At 62.3% G+C, this 19,364-nt stretch overlaps 1 protein-coding gene across 1 annotated transcript; it reads left to right on the plus strand.

Moving 5' to 3' along the window:
• The first annotated feature begins 366 nt into the window (after positions 1-366).
• TTLL12 (tubulin tyrosine ligase like 12) lies at positions 367-17,570 on the plus strand. Its single transcript, XM_070371478.1, has 14 exons — positions 367-653; positions 4,335-4,507; positions 6,546-6,744; positions 7,527-7,686; positions 7,768-7,901; positions 10,197-10,273; positions 11,305-11,421; positions 11,508-11,702; positions 12,009-12,120; positions 12,769-12,920; positions 13,316-13,397; positions 15,019-15,087; positions 15,594-15,732; positions 16,210-17,570. The coding sequence occupies exons 1-14, from the start codon at positions 447-449 to the stop codon at positions 16,359-16,361; spliced, it is 1,968 nt and encodes a 655-aa protein (XP_070227579.1). The 5' UTR covers positions 367-446; the 3' UTR covers positions 16,362-17,570.
• Positions 17,571-19,364: the final 1,794 nt, after the last annotated feature.

A 19,364-nucleotide genomic window follows, 5' to 3' on the forward strand; every position in this document is an offset into this window, starting at 1 on the left:
CTCTGCCCCGCGAGTATCTCTGAGCCTCCGTTTCCCCTTTCGGTGCAGTCTAGAGACCCATTCAGTTTCGACCACAGCCTCACTTCCGGCATCCGCCCAGACAGCCTCGGGCTGAACGAGAAGACACCTCCCCGACACCATCCGCGCGTGCGCACACGCCGGCAGCACCCCCCTCCCCAGAGCCACAAAGGCTCCGCCCCCGCGGGCTCACGCACGCGCACTTCTCGGGAGGCCCCGCCCCCCGGCTGCCCCGGCGGCCCTTCCGCCAGCCCGGCGCCAGGGCTTGTAGGCGGAGCTTGCGGGCCGAGACGGGCGGGGGCGGCGGGGTAACCCGGAGGAGGGCGGGGCTTGTGGGCCTCGGCGGGCGGGGCTTGCGGGCTGAGTTCGGAGGGCCGGGCCCGCGGACTCCGCGGCCGAGCTGGGCTTCTGGCGCTGGCGGTGGCGCCATGCAGGCCGACCCGACGCCGGAGCGCAGCAGCCGGGTCCTGACGCCAGAGCCGGAGCCGGAGCCGGGCTCAGAGTCGGTCCTCGACCCTGAGCAGGATGCGCGGGCGGCTCTGGCCGAGTTCGCGGCGCTGCACGGCCCGGCGCTGCGTGCGTCGGGAGTCCCAGAGCGGTACTGGGGCCGCCTCCTGCACAAGCTGGAGCACGAGGTGCGGGTTGGGGCGCCGCGCGGGGAGGCCCGGGGTGCAGAGCGGGCCCGGGGCGCCCCCGGGAAAGTCTGGGTGCGGGCCCTCGCGGCGCGCACGCAGCGTCCCGAGCGCGCCGCCAGGGTGGGTGGCTCTGGACTTTTCTACCTGGGAGGGTGTGGTCAGCGGGCCGGCTCCGGGCCGAGAACCGCTCGGGTGGGGCGGCCAGGGTCCCCCCCCGCGGAGGACGCGAGAGGGTGGGGGAGCGCGCCGGGGGAAGTTGGCGGCGTGGAGATGGGAGGGAAGGCGCGTTCCCGGGCGGGCTTGGGTGAGACGCGCACGGGGAGAGTCGGGGGCCGGCGTGGATGGACGACGCAGGAGATGCATGGATCCGGAGATTTGAGCATGGCTTGATGCCCAAACGCCTTAAACTTTCACTTCCGTGGCGGTTTGGGGCCTAAGAGCGGCGGCCGGACCCTCTACCTGTGGCCCCGGTCTTGCCAACACTTGGGGCTGGGCCAGGGCTGCGGCGAGAACTGGAACTAAAATGAACTTTGGCTTCCGTTGTGCGTGCCAGGCCCTGGGCTGCGTCCTCCACAATCCGAGCCCAAAGCAGCCCTGTGAGGATTAGGATCCATCACCCCTTTCCTGCAGTTGAGAAGACTGAGGCTCGGAGAGAGGAAGTGACCCTCCTAAGGTCTGTCCGACCTCAGAACTAGAAGCTTTCTTCATAGAATTCTTTCGTGTTCCTTCATTTGATTTGAGCCCCAGGTCACCGTCATCTTGCTGATTAAGGAAAACTGAGGCTGTGGGAGGCAGAGACGGCATCTAAACAAAAATGAAAAGAGCTCGGAGACTACCCTGGCAGTCCGGACTCCACGCTTCCAGTGCAGGGGGCAGGGGTTCAATCCCACATGCGCCATGGCACAACCGAAAAGTTTAAAAAAAAAAATTATTTTTTAAGAGCCCGGATGCTTCGAGGGTCTCCGTTGTAGGGACAGCTCCTTTCTGCTGGCCTGTGCTCTAGCTTCTACCTCCGAAGGGTCTCTCCAGGGTCCTAGCTGAGGGGTCAGCCCTGGGTTTTGGTGGTTTGCCCAGATGCTGAAGCCAGAGCACATTCACGGGCCCCTGTTGGGACCTTCTGAGCTGGAGCCAGGCCCTTTCTGGGCTGCTTCCTGGGTCAAGACAGACTGAGCCGTGCAAGTGGTGAATTGGGACCCCAGAGGCAGCTGGGTGAACCCCACCCTCTCAGCCAGACTCTGGACTTCTGACATGGGGAAGGAGGGTTGGACCAAGTACCTTCCTGTTCAAAACAAGAGTAGGTGCTATAAAAAAGATACAGTGTTACTGGCACCTGCCTTTTGTAACAGTGAATTTTCCCCTCAAGCCCGCCCTCCATTTGCCAGCATTTCCCACGCACTTGCCCTAGTCCCAGCCTCTGCTGTGCAGGAGGGGACCGCAGCAGCTTGTAAGGATAAAATGGTCTTCTGGTGCTGGGTGAATGGATCACGAGGTGGAAACACCCCAGCCCTGGCCCTGCCAGCCTCCGTGGGCAGTGAAGTCGCTCGTGCAAGTCACTTGCCCGTCTTGAGTCCAAGTCCAGGAGACATGGCCCGAGCTCCCACGGTCTTGGTGGAGTCTGGGTGCAGAGGTGTGCCCGGCATGTAGTCACTGGAGTGTAATGTCCCCTCCATCCTGGCCACCGTTGCTCTGCTCAGGGGCACCCAGTACTTTTCCATGGCCCTCCCTTGCTGGGGTGACGGGCAGACCTGTGAGTCACCACTTTGCCAGACCCGGACCTGCAGCCCTCCTTCTAACAGACGTGCTGCTGGGGGCCCAGGTGTGGGGGAGGATGTTTGCTGGCAGAACAGGCACCTGCTGACCGAGGAAGGGGGGCCCCTCCTGCCCCCTCTGGCTTGGAAACCAGGGGGAGTGTTTTGAAATCAATTTCAGCTCTTTCTGGCGGGGAACTTCCCTGCTGCAAAAACCACTCCCCTCCCCTACCTCAGTAGGGACTCCTCCAGACCCTCTGTGAAGGGATGGTGGTCACAGGGATGGTATCACAGCTGGGAGAGGGCAGGCCCTACACTGCCCCCTCCCCCTTGTCAGGTTTGGGCGTGGAGGGATGGAGATTTGGGGTTCTGGGTTGGACTCCAGCCTCTGAGCTGTTCTCTTCTAAACTTCAAACCAGAGAAAGGGTTGTGGCTTCCCCCGCCTCCAGACTTTCTGGGGGGCTGGGGGTTCAAGACTCCATCCCAGAAAGTGCCCTAGCTCCCCTGGGATGCACCTGACCAGCTCCACAACCCTTCCTGCCCCAGCTATTCTGCCTGGAGTCCTCACACCACCACCTGACGACCTTCCTGGTACTTTCCTGGTGGCCCTGTGTCTTAAGACTTCGCGCTCCCAATGCAGGGGGCCCAGGTTTGATCCCTGGTCAGAGAACTAGAGCCCAGAGTCTGCAACTATAAGATTCCACATCAGAGACCTGGAGCAGCCAAATCAGTTAATCTTCTGCTTCCTTCACCACTCACTTCAGAGGACGGCGCCCCTGCAGGGGTTATCTCGGCCTCTCAGATGGCCCCTCCTGGCTCTCTGTCATCAGCTCCCAGGGCAAGGTCATACGTCACTCATCCTCACACCCCCAAGTGCCTGTCCTGCCCAGCACGTCAGCGCTGCTCGTGCCTGAATGGATGGCTGATTGCCAGCTGCCGAGATGAGTGTGTCTCCTCTTTTTAGTGGAGTCGTGGGAAGTACATTTTAGGGGCATCTGGTCTTTGTTGAGTCCCTCTGTGTGCCGTTGGATTTGATGTGTTGCTGTCAGCTCCCCTGGAAGGTGGCTGGTGTCCCTTCGCTGCTGAGAGACTAGGCTCAGAAGTGTCATGGTGGCAAGTGCTTACACGGTAGCTTTTATGCTCTCTGTGTGTGTGAATCATCTAACCCTCCCAACAAGTCACAGGTAGATCCTAATATTCCCATTGTATGGATGGGGAAACTGAGGCATGGAGTGGCTCAGTGACCTGCCGACTTGTGGCAGACACAGGGTCTTGAGTGTGGCCATGTGGAGACCAACTGGCTTGTCCCCTTCACCAGCTGCAAGTGGCTTGCGGTTGCCAGGGAAACAAGGAAACCCAGACCCTTTCCTTTTGTCCCATTCTGGCCCAGGGCCCCAGGAGACCAGCACCAGGCCCTGCTTGGTGCAGACTTGGGTGGCTGTGGCTGCAGGGCGCTCTTGAGCACCCCCCACCCCCTCGCCCCTGTTTCCTTCCGAATCTCCTCCGCTGCCCTGGCGTTGGGTTGGTAGTTCTGGTGAGAACAAAGCTGAGCTGAAGTCCCTGGCCCGCCACGATCCTGCCTCTTCCAGGCATTGTGAGCAGAGCCGCCCCCTCCACCTTCTGGGCCGCATTTTCCCTGTGAAGCAGGAGCCCAGACTGGCTGCCACTGAGAGGTGTACGCGGGCGGTCCCTCCCCCAGGCGCGGGTCCCACAGGCTGGGGCACCCTGATAACGGTGCCCGTGTTGGCGGGGGAGGTGAGGACCTTGTTCCCACTGATTGGGAACCTGTCTCCTGGGTGTAAGATGGGCAGCTGGACAGTAAAGAGGCCCTGTCCTCCTCAGGGCTCAGTTCATCCCAGAGGCCAGGGTGTGGTGGAAAGAACGGAGCAGGAACGGGGTGTCCTGCCAATGGCCCCCTGCCTCTGGCCCCCAGGTTTTCGATGCTGGGGAGATGTTCGGGATCATGCAGGTGGAGGAAGCCGAAGAGGAGGAGAGTGAGGATGAGGCGGCCCAGGAAGCGCGCAAGAAGCCCAACCCCGGCGGCGAGCTCTGCTACAAGGTCATCGTGACCAATGAGAACGGGCTCCAGGCGGCCGACCCCAACAGGTAAGGAGCTGAGGGCGGGACCCTCTCATCCGCGCCTCTGCTCCCTCTTGAAGGATGTCACCCCGGCCGTCGCCCCCGGGAGAAGCAGTTCCTGCGGGCGCTTTTGCTCCTCCAGGCCAGGCCACTGGCCACTTAAGCTGGCCTGAGACGAGGTGCATGGCGGCTGCTGTGTTTCCAGCTGGACTTCAGGGCCCAATCGGCCCTGACACCGATGATGTTCCTGTGTTCGCCGTGTTTCGTACCGTCTGCAGAGCGGCCTCCCCCCAGGTGCCTCTTAACCTGTCCCAGCGGTCCCACTGACCACATGTGGCGAGGTCCCATCTTGCTAGTGAGGACCCCGTGGGAACGGGCTCACCCAGGATCGCACAGCTGGTCACAGGTGTGGGTGTCATCCCAGGGCCGTCTTAACTCGTGAGCCTGGGCTTTTCCAGGGACCCAGCCCCCGGGCCTCCCCACTGGTCCTGCTGAATCTGGTCTCTGTGTAGGAGCCCTGAACTTCACATCAGTGAATGTGAGCAGCGTGGCCTGGTTGATTCCTCGAGTCGGGACTCGGGGTTGAGGGGGCAGAGGTGAGCCTGGGCCTTGCACGGGGCCCCAGGGTAGAAAGGCCAGGACTAGGACTGGAGCCCAGGATTCCTGCCTTCCAGGGGCCAGAGGGACTGTCCTCAGCCAGGACAGGCGTAACTTTGTTGAAACTCCGGGCAGGGTGGTGGGGGAGGAACTCGCCAGCCCCTGCGGGCGCCTGGGCGTCTGTGTCCGTAGCTCTTCCTGCTTTCCCAGCTCCTTCACCGGCCCCTGGTAGGGTGGGAGGGGCCACACGCGTAATTAGAGCAGCCAGGCACTACCACCCACATGTTCTCTGACTCAGAAACTCATTAAGTTCAGTACAGCAGACCTGTGCCTGTGCCCACTCCGTTCCCACCTGTGCCGGCCGTGGGACTCAGGCCCAGCGGCCTCCTCAAGGGGCTCCCTGCCTCCCTGCCCCCTCCACTCACACTAGCAGGCAGGTCTGAAGACGGATGGGCATGGTGTCGAGGTTGGGAGCATGGCTCTGGGCCCTGTCTGCCCTAGGACCTTTGTGAGTCTCCCCCAGTGCTCAGGCCCAGCCTCCGTCCGCTCCCGCACCCACCGTGCCCGGCAGCCCCTGTGTGTGTCTGCCTGGGTCACCCCCAGGTGCTCCTGGCTCCGTGCACAAGGGCAGAAGTAAGTGTTCGTTTGTTTCAGGATGTGCTAACAGAAAATGTGAGTGCAGCGAGCTGGCCCCCACCTGCAGGACTGGAGTGTTCGCTGTTCCTTTTGCTTTAGTGGGGTGGGGAGACCAGAGCTGCTTCCCCAGCAGGCAGAACCCTGTGCATTGGGGAGTCCATGTCCAGCTAGGCTGGGGTGGTATCGGGCAGCCTGACTGGTGGGCTGGGGGCAGGCAGGGCCTCGGGCCTACAGGGGAACTCCTCGCCCTCCAACGAGGTGGTGTGGGAGCCACGTAGCCGGCCCAGGAGACTCGACAGGGTGGGCTTCCTGTCTGGACACATGAGGACTTGAAGCCTCTCCTGCACAAGGCCTTGGCACCTCCTGAGCAATGCCCAGAGGTCCCGGGTGAGCACAAGCAAGTGAACTCTGAGTGGGGCTTCTTTGCGCATTGGCCTGCAGGTAGCAAGGTGGGGGGCATGGGCCCACTTTCTAGCAGCTCAGAATCCAGCCAAGGACACTTCATGTTCACCGTGATCACTGTAATAGTCAATCCCTCAACGCACGAGGACCCGATGGAGGCGGCCAGCTGTTTGTCTCATTTGATCCTCACAGCAGCCCCATGACGGGGTGGGTAGGGATGTGTTGCCCTGTTTGAGAAACTGAAAGGGGTGGGAGTTTCCCAGACTGAAACAGTGGGGGAGCCAGACCCCCACCCAGGCCCAGTGCCGGGTCCAGGCCACAGCTCCGGCCTCCTCCTTGAGGGGCTGCCCCTCCGCTGGCCCTCGCCCAGACCCCTTCTTGCCTTGCCGTGTGGTAGCCTCACCCACCCCTCCGTGGCCTGTGCCCGCAGCATCTTCCTCATCGACCACGCCTGGACGTGCCGCGTGACGCACGCCCGCCAGCAGCTGCAGCAGGTGCCGGGGCTCCTGCACCGCATGGCCAACCTGATGGGCGTCGAGTTCCACGGCGAGCTGCCCAGCGCCGAGGCCGTGGACCTGGTGCTAGAAGAAATGTGGAAGTTCAACCAGACCTACCAGCTGGCCCACGGGGTGAGCGGGCAGCCGGGCCCCAGGGGAGGCAGATGGGCCTGCGCGACCTCATGCTGTCGGGGCTGGCAGGAGATGGTCCCCTGACCCCGCAAGCGAGCAGACCCCCTTCTCGTGGCCAGTGGGAGCTGCCCTGGTTCCCTGCGACTTCATCGTGGGCCTGTTACTCTTTGCTCTGGGCCAGCCAGTGCCGGAGACCCAGGTATCCACGTGGCCTTGGACACAGCCTTGTCCCAGACCCCTAGACGTGAGCCCAGTGACCTGGCTGTCTCTTTCCCAGTGCCTGCTGGTTCCAGCACACTCTTAAATACCCTTAGTGATTTCTTCCTGCCTTCAGGAGTAGAGTCCAGTCCCTTCAGCATGCTCTGAGGCTTACATCACTCCCAGCACACCCCCAGACCCACCTTCACGCACCAGCCCCCTACTACTTCCAGCCTGGGAAAAGACAGAAGTTGTTTCTCGTGATCGCAGCTGTCACCTCCTCCAGGAAGCCTTCCCTGAACTCTGCATCCTCCCCCTGGGGCGCACACAAAACCAAGCACCCCCATGTGGCTGCTAGGCTAAGTGCCTGCTTTACACATAGCTTTACCCAACCCGTGATCACACAGCAGTCCCCTGGCCCGGCAGCCTTGTGTTCAGGGGACTGGAGGTGTGCCTGGTGGGTGTCCCAGGCCCTGAGAGTCAAGTGTAGACAGGCTGGCGGCCGGTGTTCGGGTCGTGAACGCCGGGAAAGGTGCGGGGACCGGAGGACCTGTAGGTGAGGGTGGTGTGTGCTCCGCCCGCAGACGGCTGAGGAGAAGGTGCCCGTGTGGTACATCATGGATGAGTTCGGGTCGCGCATCCAGCACGCGGACGTGCCCAGCTTTGCCACCGCCCCCTTCTTCTACATGCCCCAGCAGGTGGCCTACACGCTGCTGTGGCCCCTGCGGGACCTGGACACGGGCGGTAAGTGGGGCCCCGCCACCCCCCAAGGAAGGGCCGCCACTCTCCTGCCGCCCCGCTGACAGCCCACGTGTCCTGGTGCAGAGGAGGTGACCCGGGACTTCGCCTACGGAGAGGCCGACCCGCTGATCCGGAGGTGCATGCTGCTGCCCTGGGCCCCCACCGACCTGCTGGACCTCAGTTCATCCACGCCCGAGCCGCCCGCCGAGCACTACCAGGTGGGACCTTGGCCCTGACCCCCTGGGCCTGTTTGCCCGGTGGCTTCTGGAACCTCCTCCGCCAGGTCACCAAATATGGCCAAGCCGCAGCTGGCTGCCGTGGGAGGTAGAGAGGAGTCTGGGGGTGTCTGCGAGACAAGGGGCTCAGAGCTCGGCAAGTGAACATGAGCTGCGTGTGGCCGCACCGCTTGGCATCAGCTCAGCCCACAGCCCAGGGTCGCGATGCTGGGAACTGTCCTTCTGGAGGCGGGGGTGGAGCTGGTGGACGGCGGGGGGCATGCAATACTGCTGCTCCTCGTTATGGGGTCTGGGGTGGGGGCCGTGCAGCTGGGCTGTGAATCCCGGCTTGGGACCATTCCCTTGTCTCCTGACACCTCCCTCACCAGGGCTGTGAGGACACTGTTTACACATGGCACGGTATGTTTTCATGGTGCACAGTAGGCCCACAGGTGGTCATCACGAGCATTGTAGCTGCGGATGACAGTCCGTTGTCTGGGACCCACTCACAGGGCCAGGCTGGTGGGCAGTTCGTGCAGGGCCCGGCCCGTGGGGCAGGCCAGCCTAGGGAGCCAGGGTTGGTACAGCCGGGGGCAGGGCAGCAAGCGGAGCCAGTGGGAGCAGAACCAGGCAGAGCTGAGCAGGAATTAACACCCCAGCCCCTACTCCTCCTCCCCGCCTCTCATCTCCAGCCACTGCTTCTCATCAGCTCGTCCCAGTGAGAAACCGAGGGATGCACAAGCCTCTGCTTAGCACTTACGGGAGTGCTCAGCTGTAACCCTCACAGTACGACCTCCAGTCCTGTTGTATCGTTATGTAACGGGGGGTGAGGAAACTGATGCACAGAGAAATCAAGTAACTTGTCAAAGGCCACACGGCTGGCGGAAAAGCTGGAGTCCACACCCGGAGGGGCCTGGTGACTTGTGGGCCGAGGCTCTACCCTTTTCGCAGCATGCTGACGTTTCTCTGCCCCACACCAGTCCTTCAGACGCTCACCGAGGATGGTGAGAGGAGGAAATGAGCCAGTCCCGCGCTGACGAGCGGGCAGCGTGCCTGGAGTTAGCTGCCCCGTGCTTCTCTGACCGGGAGGGCTGGGCCGGCGCGCTGGGCCGCTTGGTACTTTTCCCTGTGAATTTAAGCCAGTGGTGATGGAGCCCTGTCAGAAACCCAGTGATCACCCTTCTTAATTCAGAGGTGTATTTCAGAGCCTCGTAGAGTGCCTGCACTTAGTAGGTGCTTATTAAACACTTGAATGAGTGCGTGAACGCAGAGGCGTGGTTGACGAGTGGCTTAGAGACAAAGACTTCCTGGTCTTGAGGTGGTTAAAGGAACGTGAATTGAAATCAGTAATTTGGGGGGGTTTAGGGGGAATGCCCCCCACTGGCCCAAGAAGAGGAGCAGAGTTCAGACACCGGTTTTCTTAAACATCCTGGCGATTTTTGACCCATTTGGGTCAGGCCTGTGCTCTGGGCCCTGGGGTTGCCTGTATTAGTCAGCTAGTGCCAGATAACAGTTTGTTCCGAAACATAGCTGCTCAGAGCAGCAGACGTTTGATTTGTCTTGCCTTCTGTGGAAAGGAGGTGGGGGGCAGCTTAGCTGGGCGTTTCTGGCCCTGGCTCGCTCGTGAGCACAGTCAGGCTGTCATCTGAGGCTTGGTCGGGCTGAGGACCAGCCCCCACGGGGCACACTCAGGCCTGGGAAGGCGGCGCTGGCTGTGGCTGGGGGGCCTCTTGAGTGTCCTTGGGACATGGAGGCTGACACTCTGGGAGGAAGTGACCGGAGGGGAGATGGGAGGAGGCCACAGGTCCTTTCACGAGTTTGCAGACTCCGCTTCTTCCCGTGGGTTATAAACACATCATTCAGCCCAGCCGGCGCTGAAGGGGAGATGCGTTATTAACTCTGCCTTTTGAAAGGAATGTCAGAAAGTATGTGAACAGGTTTTAAACCACCACGCCGCTTAACCCTCAGAGCAGCCCCTTCCCGGGACAGGCCCAGCACCTTCTGGGCAGCCTGTGACTTGGAAGAGGCGTTTAGAAGCGACGAGAAGGTTGAGAGCAGTGTCTACACTGTTCTTTTGACACCAAACAGGCTGTTCAGGACCTGAGGGACCTCGAGCCCCAGAATTCTGGGGCAGGAGTGATCAGAGGGCTCCAGGCACCCCAGCACCGAGAAGGGCTCTACCTGAGCCCAGGTGTACCCCCCAGGGTCACAGAAGTCTGGTGTGCGGGGGGAGGAGGCCTGTGCTCACTTGCTCCCTTTCTTGAAGCTCTCTTTCTACCTCCAGTGTTTCCTTTCTAGGCCATACTGGAGGAGAACAAGGAGAAGCTGCCCCTGGCCATCAGCCCTGCAGGGTACCCCTGCGACCACGTCTTCAAGTGCGTAGCCCGCCTGCACCCGCAGACTGTGACGAGACTTCTCCTCGCTGCCTTTCCTCACGCACTCCCCAGACTCCTGGGACATCCCCCATGCAGGCTGCCGCCTCCGGGCAGCACAGCACTGACAGGACCTCCAGGGCTAGGGTCTCAGGGTCACAGGGAGATGCCCGAGAAGGGAGGGTGAGCCGGGAGCCAGCCCATGCTGGGCACCCAGACGGCCAGGAGGGGTCACTCCCAGCTGTCTGCAGCTGTGGACTGGCAGCTTCCGTCAGGCCAGGTAGGCCTGCGAGCCCAGGGTGAAAGCAGACGGTCCATTTTACAGGCGAGGAAGTGGAGGTGCAGGGGGATGCCCCCACAGATAACAGAGCCACCTTGGGGCAGCTTGGCCTCCGTCTCCAGGGGGTCCCCTCCGTCTGGCTGCCCAAACCTCCTCACTCTGTCCCTTCCCCCCAGGCCCTGGGGGTTTCCTCCCGTCTGGCTGTCCTCCCCTTCCCCGAGGCCACCGCCCAACACCCCTCCGCTTCCTCTGGTCGGAGGCTGCACCAAGGCCCCACAGCCTCATCCCCAGCCATGACTGGCCATGAGCTAGATGCCTCGTGCTCGCTGTGCCTCTCCCCCCGCGCCTGGATCACTGTCCAGGTGGGGTCCTGTCTCCCTCCCGCTTTCACTCGCAGCCCCGTCGCTTTCACAGTGTGACCACATCTACCGCCCCTGGCAGACACGCACCCAGGCCTCCGCATCCTCTCCCCTGCCCAGGGCCAGGGCTGGTGCCAGCGTGGAATGAGGCCCAGGGGCGCCGGCTCGCTTCTCTGAGGGCAGCCCTCTAAGTGTGTCTGCCCACCCTGTTTGCATGTGGGAGGAACAAGCCCGGGTCAGGGAAACACTGGGGTTGTCCTGTTTCATGCTCAGGATGAGCACGAGGCGGCGGGCCCTGGGGTCCCGTCTCACAAGTGGGGGATGCGGGGTTGCCAGGGTCTGAGGGCCCCACCGCTGGGCGGGTGTGCAGTGTGACCGCAGCCCCTCCCCCGCAGGGTCTACACGGACATCCAGCAGGTGCTCAGCCACCTCACCCACCCGCGCTTCACCTTCACCCAGAGCGAGGCGGAAGCCGATGTCCTCTACAACTTCTCGCACTTCAAGGACTACAGGTGAGCCACCTCCCAGCCCAGGGCCCGGCCCGCCCGCCCCGGAAGCCGCCGCCTCCTGACCTGCGGCGCCTGCCTGGGCCCCGCAGGAGGCTGAGCCAGGAGAGGCCCAACGTGCTGCTGAACCAGTTCCCCTGCGAGAGCCTGCTGACGGTGAAGGACTGCCTGGCCTCCGTCGCACGCCGGGCAGGCGGCCCCGAGGGCCCGGCCTGGCTGCCCCGCACCTTCAACCTGCGCACGGAGCTGCCCCAGTTCATCAGCTACTTCCAGCAGCGGGAGAGGCGGTGAGCTCCCCCGCGCGCCCCGCTAGCTGAGACCCGCCCCCACCACCAACGCCCGGCAGGCTCCTGTGGCCCCCTCTCTGACCACCCCTGTCCCCCTCCGCCTGGCCCGCCCCATGGCCGAGCGCCTGCCACGTGCCCGTTACGGGGCTCAACGGCCCTTCCACCTAGAGGGCAGCTCCCTTGGCCTCAGCCAACTGCTGGCTCCCGAAGCCCAGCCTCTGAGGTCTCCTCTGGGACCCCTCCCTCGGCCCCCTCTGCAGCCGCAGTCCTGGGGACACACAGCCTAGCCAACTCCTCTGCTCCCAGGGGCGAGGACAACCACTGGATCTGCAAGCCCTGGAACCTGGCCCGCAGCCTGGACACCCACATCACCAAGAACCTGCACAGCATTGTCCGGCACCGCGAGAGCTCCCCCAAGGTGGGGCCTTGGGGCGCTGGGAGGTTGGGGGGAGGCCTGCTCTCAAGGGCGGGTCCTGGTGGCAGCGTCGTTGCTCAGCTGGGAGGAGTCGCTGCTTGCTGCCCTTGCCATCAGGGAGGGGGCCCCCCCAGGGACCACCCACAGGAGGGAGGTGGCCGGGCCAGGGAGCCCCTCAGGGCCCTGGATGGAGTGCTGTAGTGACGGGGGGCCAGCAGTGGGGGAGGTGAAGGACACAGGTTCTGCTCCTGGACAGACAGAGGCCTGAGAGAGACAAGTCACCAGATGACCGCTAGGGAGGTTGCCAGCCCTGGGATGGGGAGCTGGTGGACTTCGGCTGAGAATTTGTTTCCAGTTTTCAAAGCCTAAAAATCCATGGTATCTTTTTTCTCAACTAATAATGAAGAGAAAGAGCTTGTTGCAGTTTAGACACAGGTGTGAAAAGACAGGGAGATGCAGAGTGCGGGGGGCAGATACCAAGTCGGGGGCCCTTGAGCCCGGGGTTGGGGGGAGGTAGGCTCGAGAGCGAGTCCGCTTCTGCAGGCGTGACTGCGCTCGGGTGTCCCTGGGCGCAAGCTGCAGCCAGGAGGCCGGGCCGCTCCATTCTGGCCGCGGCGAGAGGAGCACCCGCGAGCCTGCTTCCGTCCTCAGGTTGTGTCCAAGTACATCGAAAGTCCCGTCTTGTTCCTCCGGGAAGACGTGGGGAGGGTCAAGTTCGACATCCGCTACATCCTGCTGCTGCGGTCGGTTAAGCCCCTGAGGTTGTTCGTCTACGACGTGTTCTGGCTGCGGTTCTCCAACCGGTAATGAAGGCTGGGTGGCAGGTGGGTGGCTGGGCCGGGGATTGGGGGGAGCTGGGCTGGGGATTGGGGGGGCCTTTTACTCTGGATGAGAACGCCCGGACCGGGGCTCCTTCTCCAGCAGGTACCCCACTGAGCCCGTTTCTGGTAACCGGCAGTAACCCTCCCCAAGTCAACCCCCTTCGTGTGACAGGCCCCCACCCCTGCACACCCTGTCGATGTTGAGAGACTTGCAGGGGTCTAGTGGTGAGCCCACAGGGGCCGTGGGACCACCCCGCCCGCTCTTATCAGGGGCAGAACAGATGCTTGGCTAGGGGGCTCTGAGCGCCTGCCTGCCTACCCCGCTGGGACCGGCCGCGCTCAGGACCGACTTGAGTGTCCGTCTGCTTGTCCTGCAGGCCCTTTGCCCTCAACGACCTGGACGACTACGAGAAGCATTTCACTGTCATGAACTATGACCCGGAAGTGGTGCTGAAGCAGGTGAGCCCTGGCGGGGCCTGGGGAGCCGGGTCCCTGTGGAGGCTGATGCAGACGGGACCCCACGCCTGTCAGCGTGTCTTCCGGGCCGGCTGTGTACTGGTCCGGGGAGCTGCCCTCTGGGACCTGCGGCTCCTCCCACCACTGCCCCCAGCGCTCGGAGGGGCACACGACGCTCAGCTCAGGTCGAGATAAGTTCCCTGGTTCGTGTTGCACGGCCCCCAGGGCGGGTGGCTGCTGCTGGCCTATGACCCCGCCTGGACCCTCTGTCTTCCCTGGGCTGCCTGGGTGCCTCGAGCAACAGGACATGGGGGCAAAGCTTCTTTGAGATGAGGGCATCAACCCCCAGCTGGCCTGCGGAGCACCTGGGGTCAGTGAGGGAGGCTGCACCGGGCAGAGGAGGGCCCAGCTCCCGGTGGAGGAAGAGAGCCCGGAGGCGTGTTGGTCCTGACTGTTCAGGGCAGACAGGAGGTAGGGCACAGCCGCTCTCCGCCCTGCCCCGTACCGCCCTGCCCCGTACCGCCCTGCCGTGGCCCTGTGGCCCCCACTTCCAGAAAGCAGCTGCTCCTGAGCATGGGGCTATTACTTCCCAGGCACACGGTGATGTGTTAGTAAACTGAACTCTGTGTATGTGTATGAGTCACTTCGTTGTGTCCCACGCTTTGTGACACACTCCCCCTCCCGCCCCCGCCAGTCTCTCCATGGAATTCTCGAGGCGAGAATACTGGAGTGGGTTGCCACGACCCAGGGATCAAACCCAGGTCTCCTGTATCACAGGCAGATTCTTTACATTCTGAGCCACCAGGGAAGCCCTGAGCTGTGCTCAACACTCGCTGTTCTGTGTGTGTGATATCCTCTGGGGGGCCCTGCGCTGTCAGAGGGGCCAGGCCATGTGCCCACCCAGCAGGGCTGCTGCTGCATGTCCCTCCTCTTGTCCAGTGCTGTGTTGGCAGCTGGTCCCTAGGACCCGGAGCTCTGGAATATAACTCAGGTCATTTCTGAGGCCTGAGCGCCTTCCCTCTGTGGAGCAGGCGTCATCCTGAGGGTCACATCTCCTCTGATGCCCCGCATGGGGGATGCATGTCCAGCAGGGTGTGGACGCTGGGCTTCCTTAGGGAGCCTGTCTTGGTCCTCTGTGGGAGGAACCTGAGCTGACGACCGGCGTGCTCAGGTGTGTGCTGGGTGCAGTCTTGGCCTGAGAAGCCCTTGCTGTCTCTGCAGGTATTCTGAGCCATTGCTGAGCTCAGACATGGGCCCTGCAGGGTCAGGTCCGAGTTCTGCTTCCAGTGACCATTCTGAGAGGGACATGGTGACCCGTTGGCCGGCCCTTTGGGCATTCACTGCCTCACTGGAACCTCACAGCCACCTGCAAAGCAGGGCGAGGAGCACTGTCCCATTTTATAGATGGAAACACTGAGACCTTGGGAAGTAAACGTGTCCAGAGCTCAGACCCCGTCTCCTGCCCCCGATTGTGCCTACAGGGGTGGAGCTGGAGAGGCTGTGGGCGCCTTCCTGGGCCCCAGCGAGTGTCAGCTCTGTGTGAAGGCAGGGCAGGCCAGGCCTCTCTCGTCCCTGCCCAGAGGAGACCCCGGGCGGAGTGTGACGGGCCCTGTGTCTGTTGTAGGTACACTACAACGAGTTCATCCCAGAGTTTGAGAAGCAGTACCCAGAATTCCCCTGGAAGAGCGTCCAGGTGAGTGCTGGCCAACCTTGAGGGGCCAGGGCTTGCCTCGTGGGCCGTGTCGGGCACGTGGGGGGCCTTCGCCTCCTCTTGGTGGTCCTGCTCCTCCACCAGAGGGGGAGTGTACGGGCGAGACCCCCGTCCTCCCCTCTGGCCCTAGTGGGGTGTCACGAGGGCTCCTTGGGGAGGGGAGGAGCCAGGCAGCGTCTTCAGGACCACCCTTGGAACAGACACGGGCTCTGTGCATCCCAGGAATCGCACACTTGGGGGGATACAGGCTGGTCCCCCCATCCTGCCATGACAGCTCTGAGGTGGGGGTACACAGGTCTGCAGGGAGTGGGTACCAGGTGAGAGGGCAGCGAGAGTCAGGCAGAGGTGGCTGCAGCCGCGTCGTGAAGGACGTCGGAGGAGGTGACGTGGCCGCTTGGAGACCAGGGCTCAGGAAGGGCTGCTCTGAGGGGCTGGTCCCAGCGTCAGCCTGCAGGCCCCCTGACCCTGTCTCCCCCTCCCCGCCCCAGGCTGAAATCTTCCAGGCCTTCACGGAGCTGTTCCAGGTGGCGTGTGCCAGGCCGCCCCCGCTGGGCCTCTGCGACTACCCCTCATCCCGGGCCGTGTACGCGGTTGACCTCATGTTGAAGTGGGACAGTCGTCCCGATGGTGAGGGGGCTCCCCAACCCCACCCCCATTTACCCAGAGCTGATCCTCCAGCCGCCACGCCAGCCCCCCAGGGACAGGGAGAGGGTGCTGTTGCCTCGGCCTGGTCCACGCTATCCTGTGTCCCTTTTCTCTGATTAGCCCAGAGACCTGGATCAGAGGAGGCCCACCCTGAGGGTCCGCAGCCTGCAGGGTGGAGCACAAGGAGGAAAGGGAAGCGGGTGGCCGTGGTGTCAGGAGAGGGCTCGTGAGGAAAGGCGCCCTGCATGCGAGGAGAGGGGGCCCAGGGTCCCACTGAACTAGGCATCTGAGCAGGGTGTGGTGGCTCGTGGCACTCCCGGGGTTGGAGGCAGCCCCGGTCTTCCCCCTGCCAGAGCAGGCTTCAGGCCAGGCCCCCCAGAGAAGCCTCGCGGCCCCCAGCACCCCCGTCCCAGGCCCCCGCTCCTCGGAGTAAGACAGCCCGTGCTCCTGTGCCATCAGGGGAGCGGGCGATGCAGCCGCAGATCCTGGAGGTGAACTTCAACCCGGACTGTGAGCGGGCCTGCAGGTACCACCCGAGCTTCTTCAACGACGTCTTCAGCACCTTGTTCCTGGACGAGCCCGACGGCTGCCCCGTCACCCGCCTCCTCTAGGCACCGCTGGCCCTCCTGCGAGTGCTTGTGGGCAGATTCCAGCCTCAGTTCTCGGAGCTGCTTCTGCAAAGTGTCCCCCCACACCCCCCACGAGCCATCGTCCCAGCCTCCCACCCTGGGGCTCGGGGGCCCCCCTCCGCTCGGTCAGGCCCCAGCCCACGTGCCCCTTTCCAGCGTCTGTGCAGTGGTCAGTATCAGCTCAGCCAAGGGCTTTATCCGAGAGAGCTTGGTCCCTGGGGTGCTGTGCTTCCAGAGGTGTTTGTGAAAGGGGTTCCAGGGAGCACGACAAGGTGTCCTCAGGAAGGAGGTCCCCAGGAACACTCGTGGGAACCCAGATGCTAACAGGAGACTGGCTGTTACCACGCTCCACCCCAGATCCTGGGACAGTCGTCCCCAGATCACCCCAGGGAGCTGGCTTCTCAGAGCCAAACTTCTCGCCCCCAGAGTCGAACCTTCACCAGCAAAACCTCCCTTGAGGCTCCAGGGCGGGAGCCCACTGCCCTCGGCTGCTGTTGCCATTCCATCCGGGCCCATGGACAGGCCGCAGTGTGGTGCCAGATCCTCCCAGCCCACTGGGCCCCACAGGGGTCCTCCTCTCATCTGAGGTTGGCTGGGACACTCTGGTGAGGGGGCTCGGGGACAGGCGGACAGCAGATACCAGGCGGTGGATGGCTGAGAAAGACAATTCCAGGGAGAACTTGGTGTTTCGGTCAGAGGCTGCCTTCCACCAGTGAGTCAAAAAGTGAGATTTTTGTTACTTTTTCATTTATGGGAAGAAAACGCAGAATTCTTGTTCTTCATTATGTTTCTGGAATTTTGAGTCCATTTGCAGCATAGTTTGTATAGCCACTGTGTACCCAGGCCCAGCTCACCAGACGGTGGGTCCGACTTCTGTAGGGGAGCTGCCTGCAGAGCTTTCACTCGCACGCGCGTGTGCGTGTGTTGAGGGGGGGCGGTGCTTGTTTCACTCTGAAGCCAAGAGTGATCCTTGTAGCAGAACTGGACTTGACTGTGCCGCCCACCTGTGTCTGCCGGGGCGTGTCTGTCCATCCTGTCTGTTACCGCAAGTTCAGCCTGTGTCCCGGGGAAGCACCCCTCCCTCCAGCCGAGCAGAGGTTGGAGGGCAGGATGCCTCGTCTCTGGTCTTCCCCGCAGAGAGCTGCCGTGTCCTGTCTGCTCCTGATTTGCAGTAAAGCCCGCTTTCTGTGCCTCCGCCTCCCTTTTCTCCTCGGGGCCCTGGAGCCCAGGCCTGTCTGGTCTGTCAGTTGTTTCCCGCTGGGTGTCGAAGAAAACCAGAGTACCAGGAGGAGGGCTTTGAGAAGGGGCTTTCCCGGTGGCGCAGTGGGGAGGAGTGGCCTGCCAGTGCAGGAGGCGTGGGAGACACAGGTTCGATCCGTGGGTCAGGAAGATCCCCTGGAGGAGGAAGTGGCAACCCGCTCCACTCTTGTTGCCTGGGAGATCCCATGGACAGAGAGCCCTGCCGGGCTACAGTCCATGGGGTCACAGAGTCAGACGCGGTTGAGTATGCACAAACGTCCTTTGAAAAACAGAAGTAACGAGGTGGTGTTCAGGTCTCCACGTCCGTGTCTAGTCTGTTTGGGTTTGGGTGCTTTAAACAACTGAAATCTCTCGGTTCTGCAGGTTGGGGTGGCCTAAGGTCAAGGGGACCCTCTTCCTGACTCCGTCAGCTGTCTTCTCACTGTGTCCTCATGTGATGGATGAGGGAGGTTTCTGGGGTCTCTTAAAAGGGCTCTAATCCCATTCATGGGGGCCCCACCCTCATGAGCTAGTCACCTCCCAAAGGCCCCACCAAGCAACCTCTCACTGGGGGTTACGATTTCAACATGAATTGGATAAATATAAATATTGAGGCTGTAGCAGTTCCTGACCCAAAGCTTGATTTCCTAGGAGTTCAGTTGCTAGATCATGTCCAGCATGGACTCCAGCACACCAGGCTCCCCTGTCCTTCATCATCTCCCAGAGTTTGCTCAGATTCACATCCATTGAGTCACTGATGCTATCTAACCATCTCATCCTCTGCCGTCCCCTTCTCCTGCCCTCAATCTTTCCCAGCATCAGAACCTTTTCTAGTGAGTTGGCTCTTTGCATCAGATGGCCAAAGTATTGGCGCTTCAGCTTCGTCAGTCCTAGCAGTGAATATTCATGACTGATTTCCTTTAGGATTGACTGGGTTGATCTTGCAGTCCAAACGACTCTCAGGAGTCTTCTCCAGCACCAGGATTTTTCAGCGTTCAGCCTTTACGGTCCCAGCACTGGTTCCATTTCAGAGCAGACCAGGGAGGGACCATTGTGGAGCTGAGGCCCGTCTCTGTCATGACCGACACCTGGGAACCTGAATCCTGAGCCAGCCCTGAATCCTGGCTCCAGCACTTAAACCTGGGGTCTTGGGGATGGAATCCCCCCCGCCTGTCCCCGAATCCTGGGGTGGGGGTGATGGGAGACCCTGACTCCCACAGGGCAGCAGGGGATGCTCGTGGGTGCTGTCAGCCAGCACAGGGGCGCCCCCGGTGGGTTTTGGAAGTTAAAACATGAAGGCAGAGGCCCCGAAACCCAGGCCAGGGGCCTTCCTGTGCCCCTCAGGTCGAGCGCTCACACCAGGTTGTTCATCAGACGCCTCACCGGGTGGTGATCGCTCCCGCTCGCTCCCAGTTAGAACCTGGCGTGGAGGTAGGGGCTCCGGTAGGAGCCTGTGTCCAAGGCTCTGCCAGCCTCACTCCAAACAGGTGTCAGGAGAGGTCATGGGTCGCCCGATTAGGGGTTAGGATGACACCTCCCACATCTGGGTGAGCCGAGCCAGGGAGGGGTTGCCCTCTGTGTACCCATCCCCTCCTTGGTAAGGTGTTTGTCCCCGGGGGGCTGAGCCTGGTATTAGGCCCGGCACCCATCCCGGCTGAGGCCAGCGGAGGGCCATGCTTGGGGCTCGAGCAGAGCCAGGCAGTGTGCCTGGGCCCTTCAGAGCCTGGGCTGGCCTTCCTGGATGTG

The sequence above is a fragment of the Bos mutus genome, chromosome 5 (assembly GCF_027580195.1).
Source record: "Bos mutus isolate GX-2022 chromosome 5, NWIPB_WYAK_1.1, whole genome shotgun sequence".
NCBI classification, from domain to species: Eukaryota; Metazoa; Chordata; class Mammalia; order Artiodactyla; family Bovidae; genus Bos; species Bos mutus.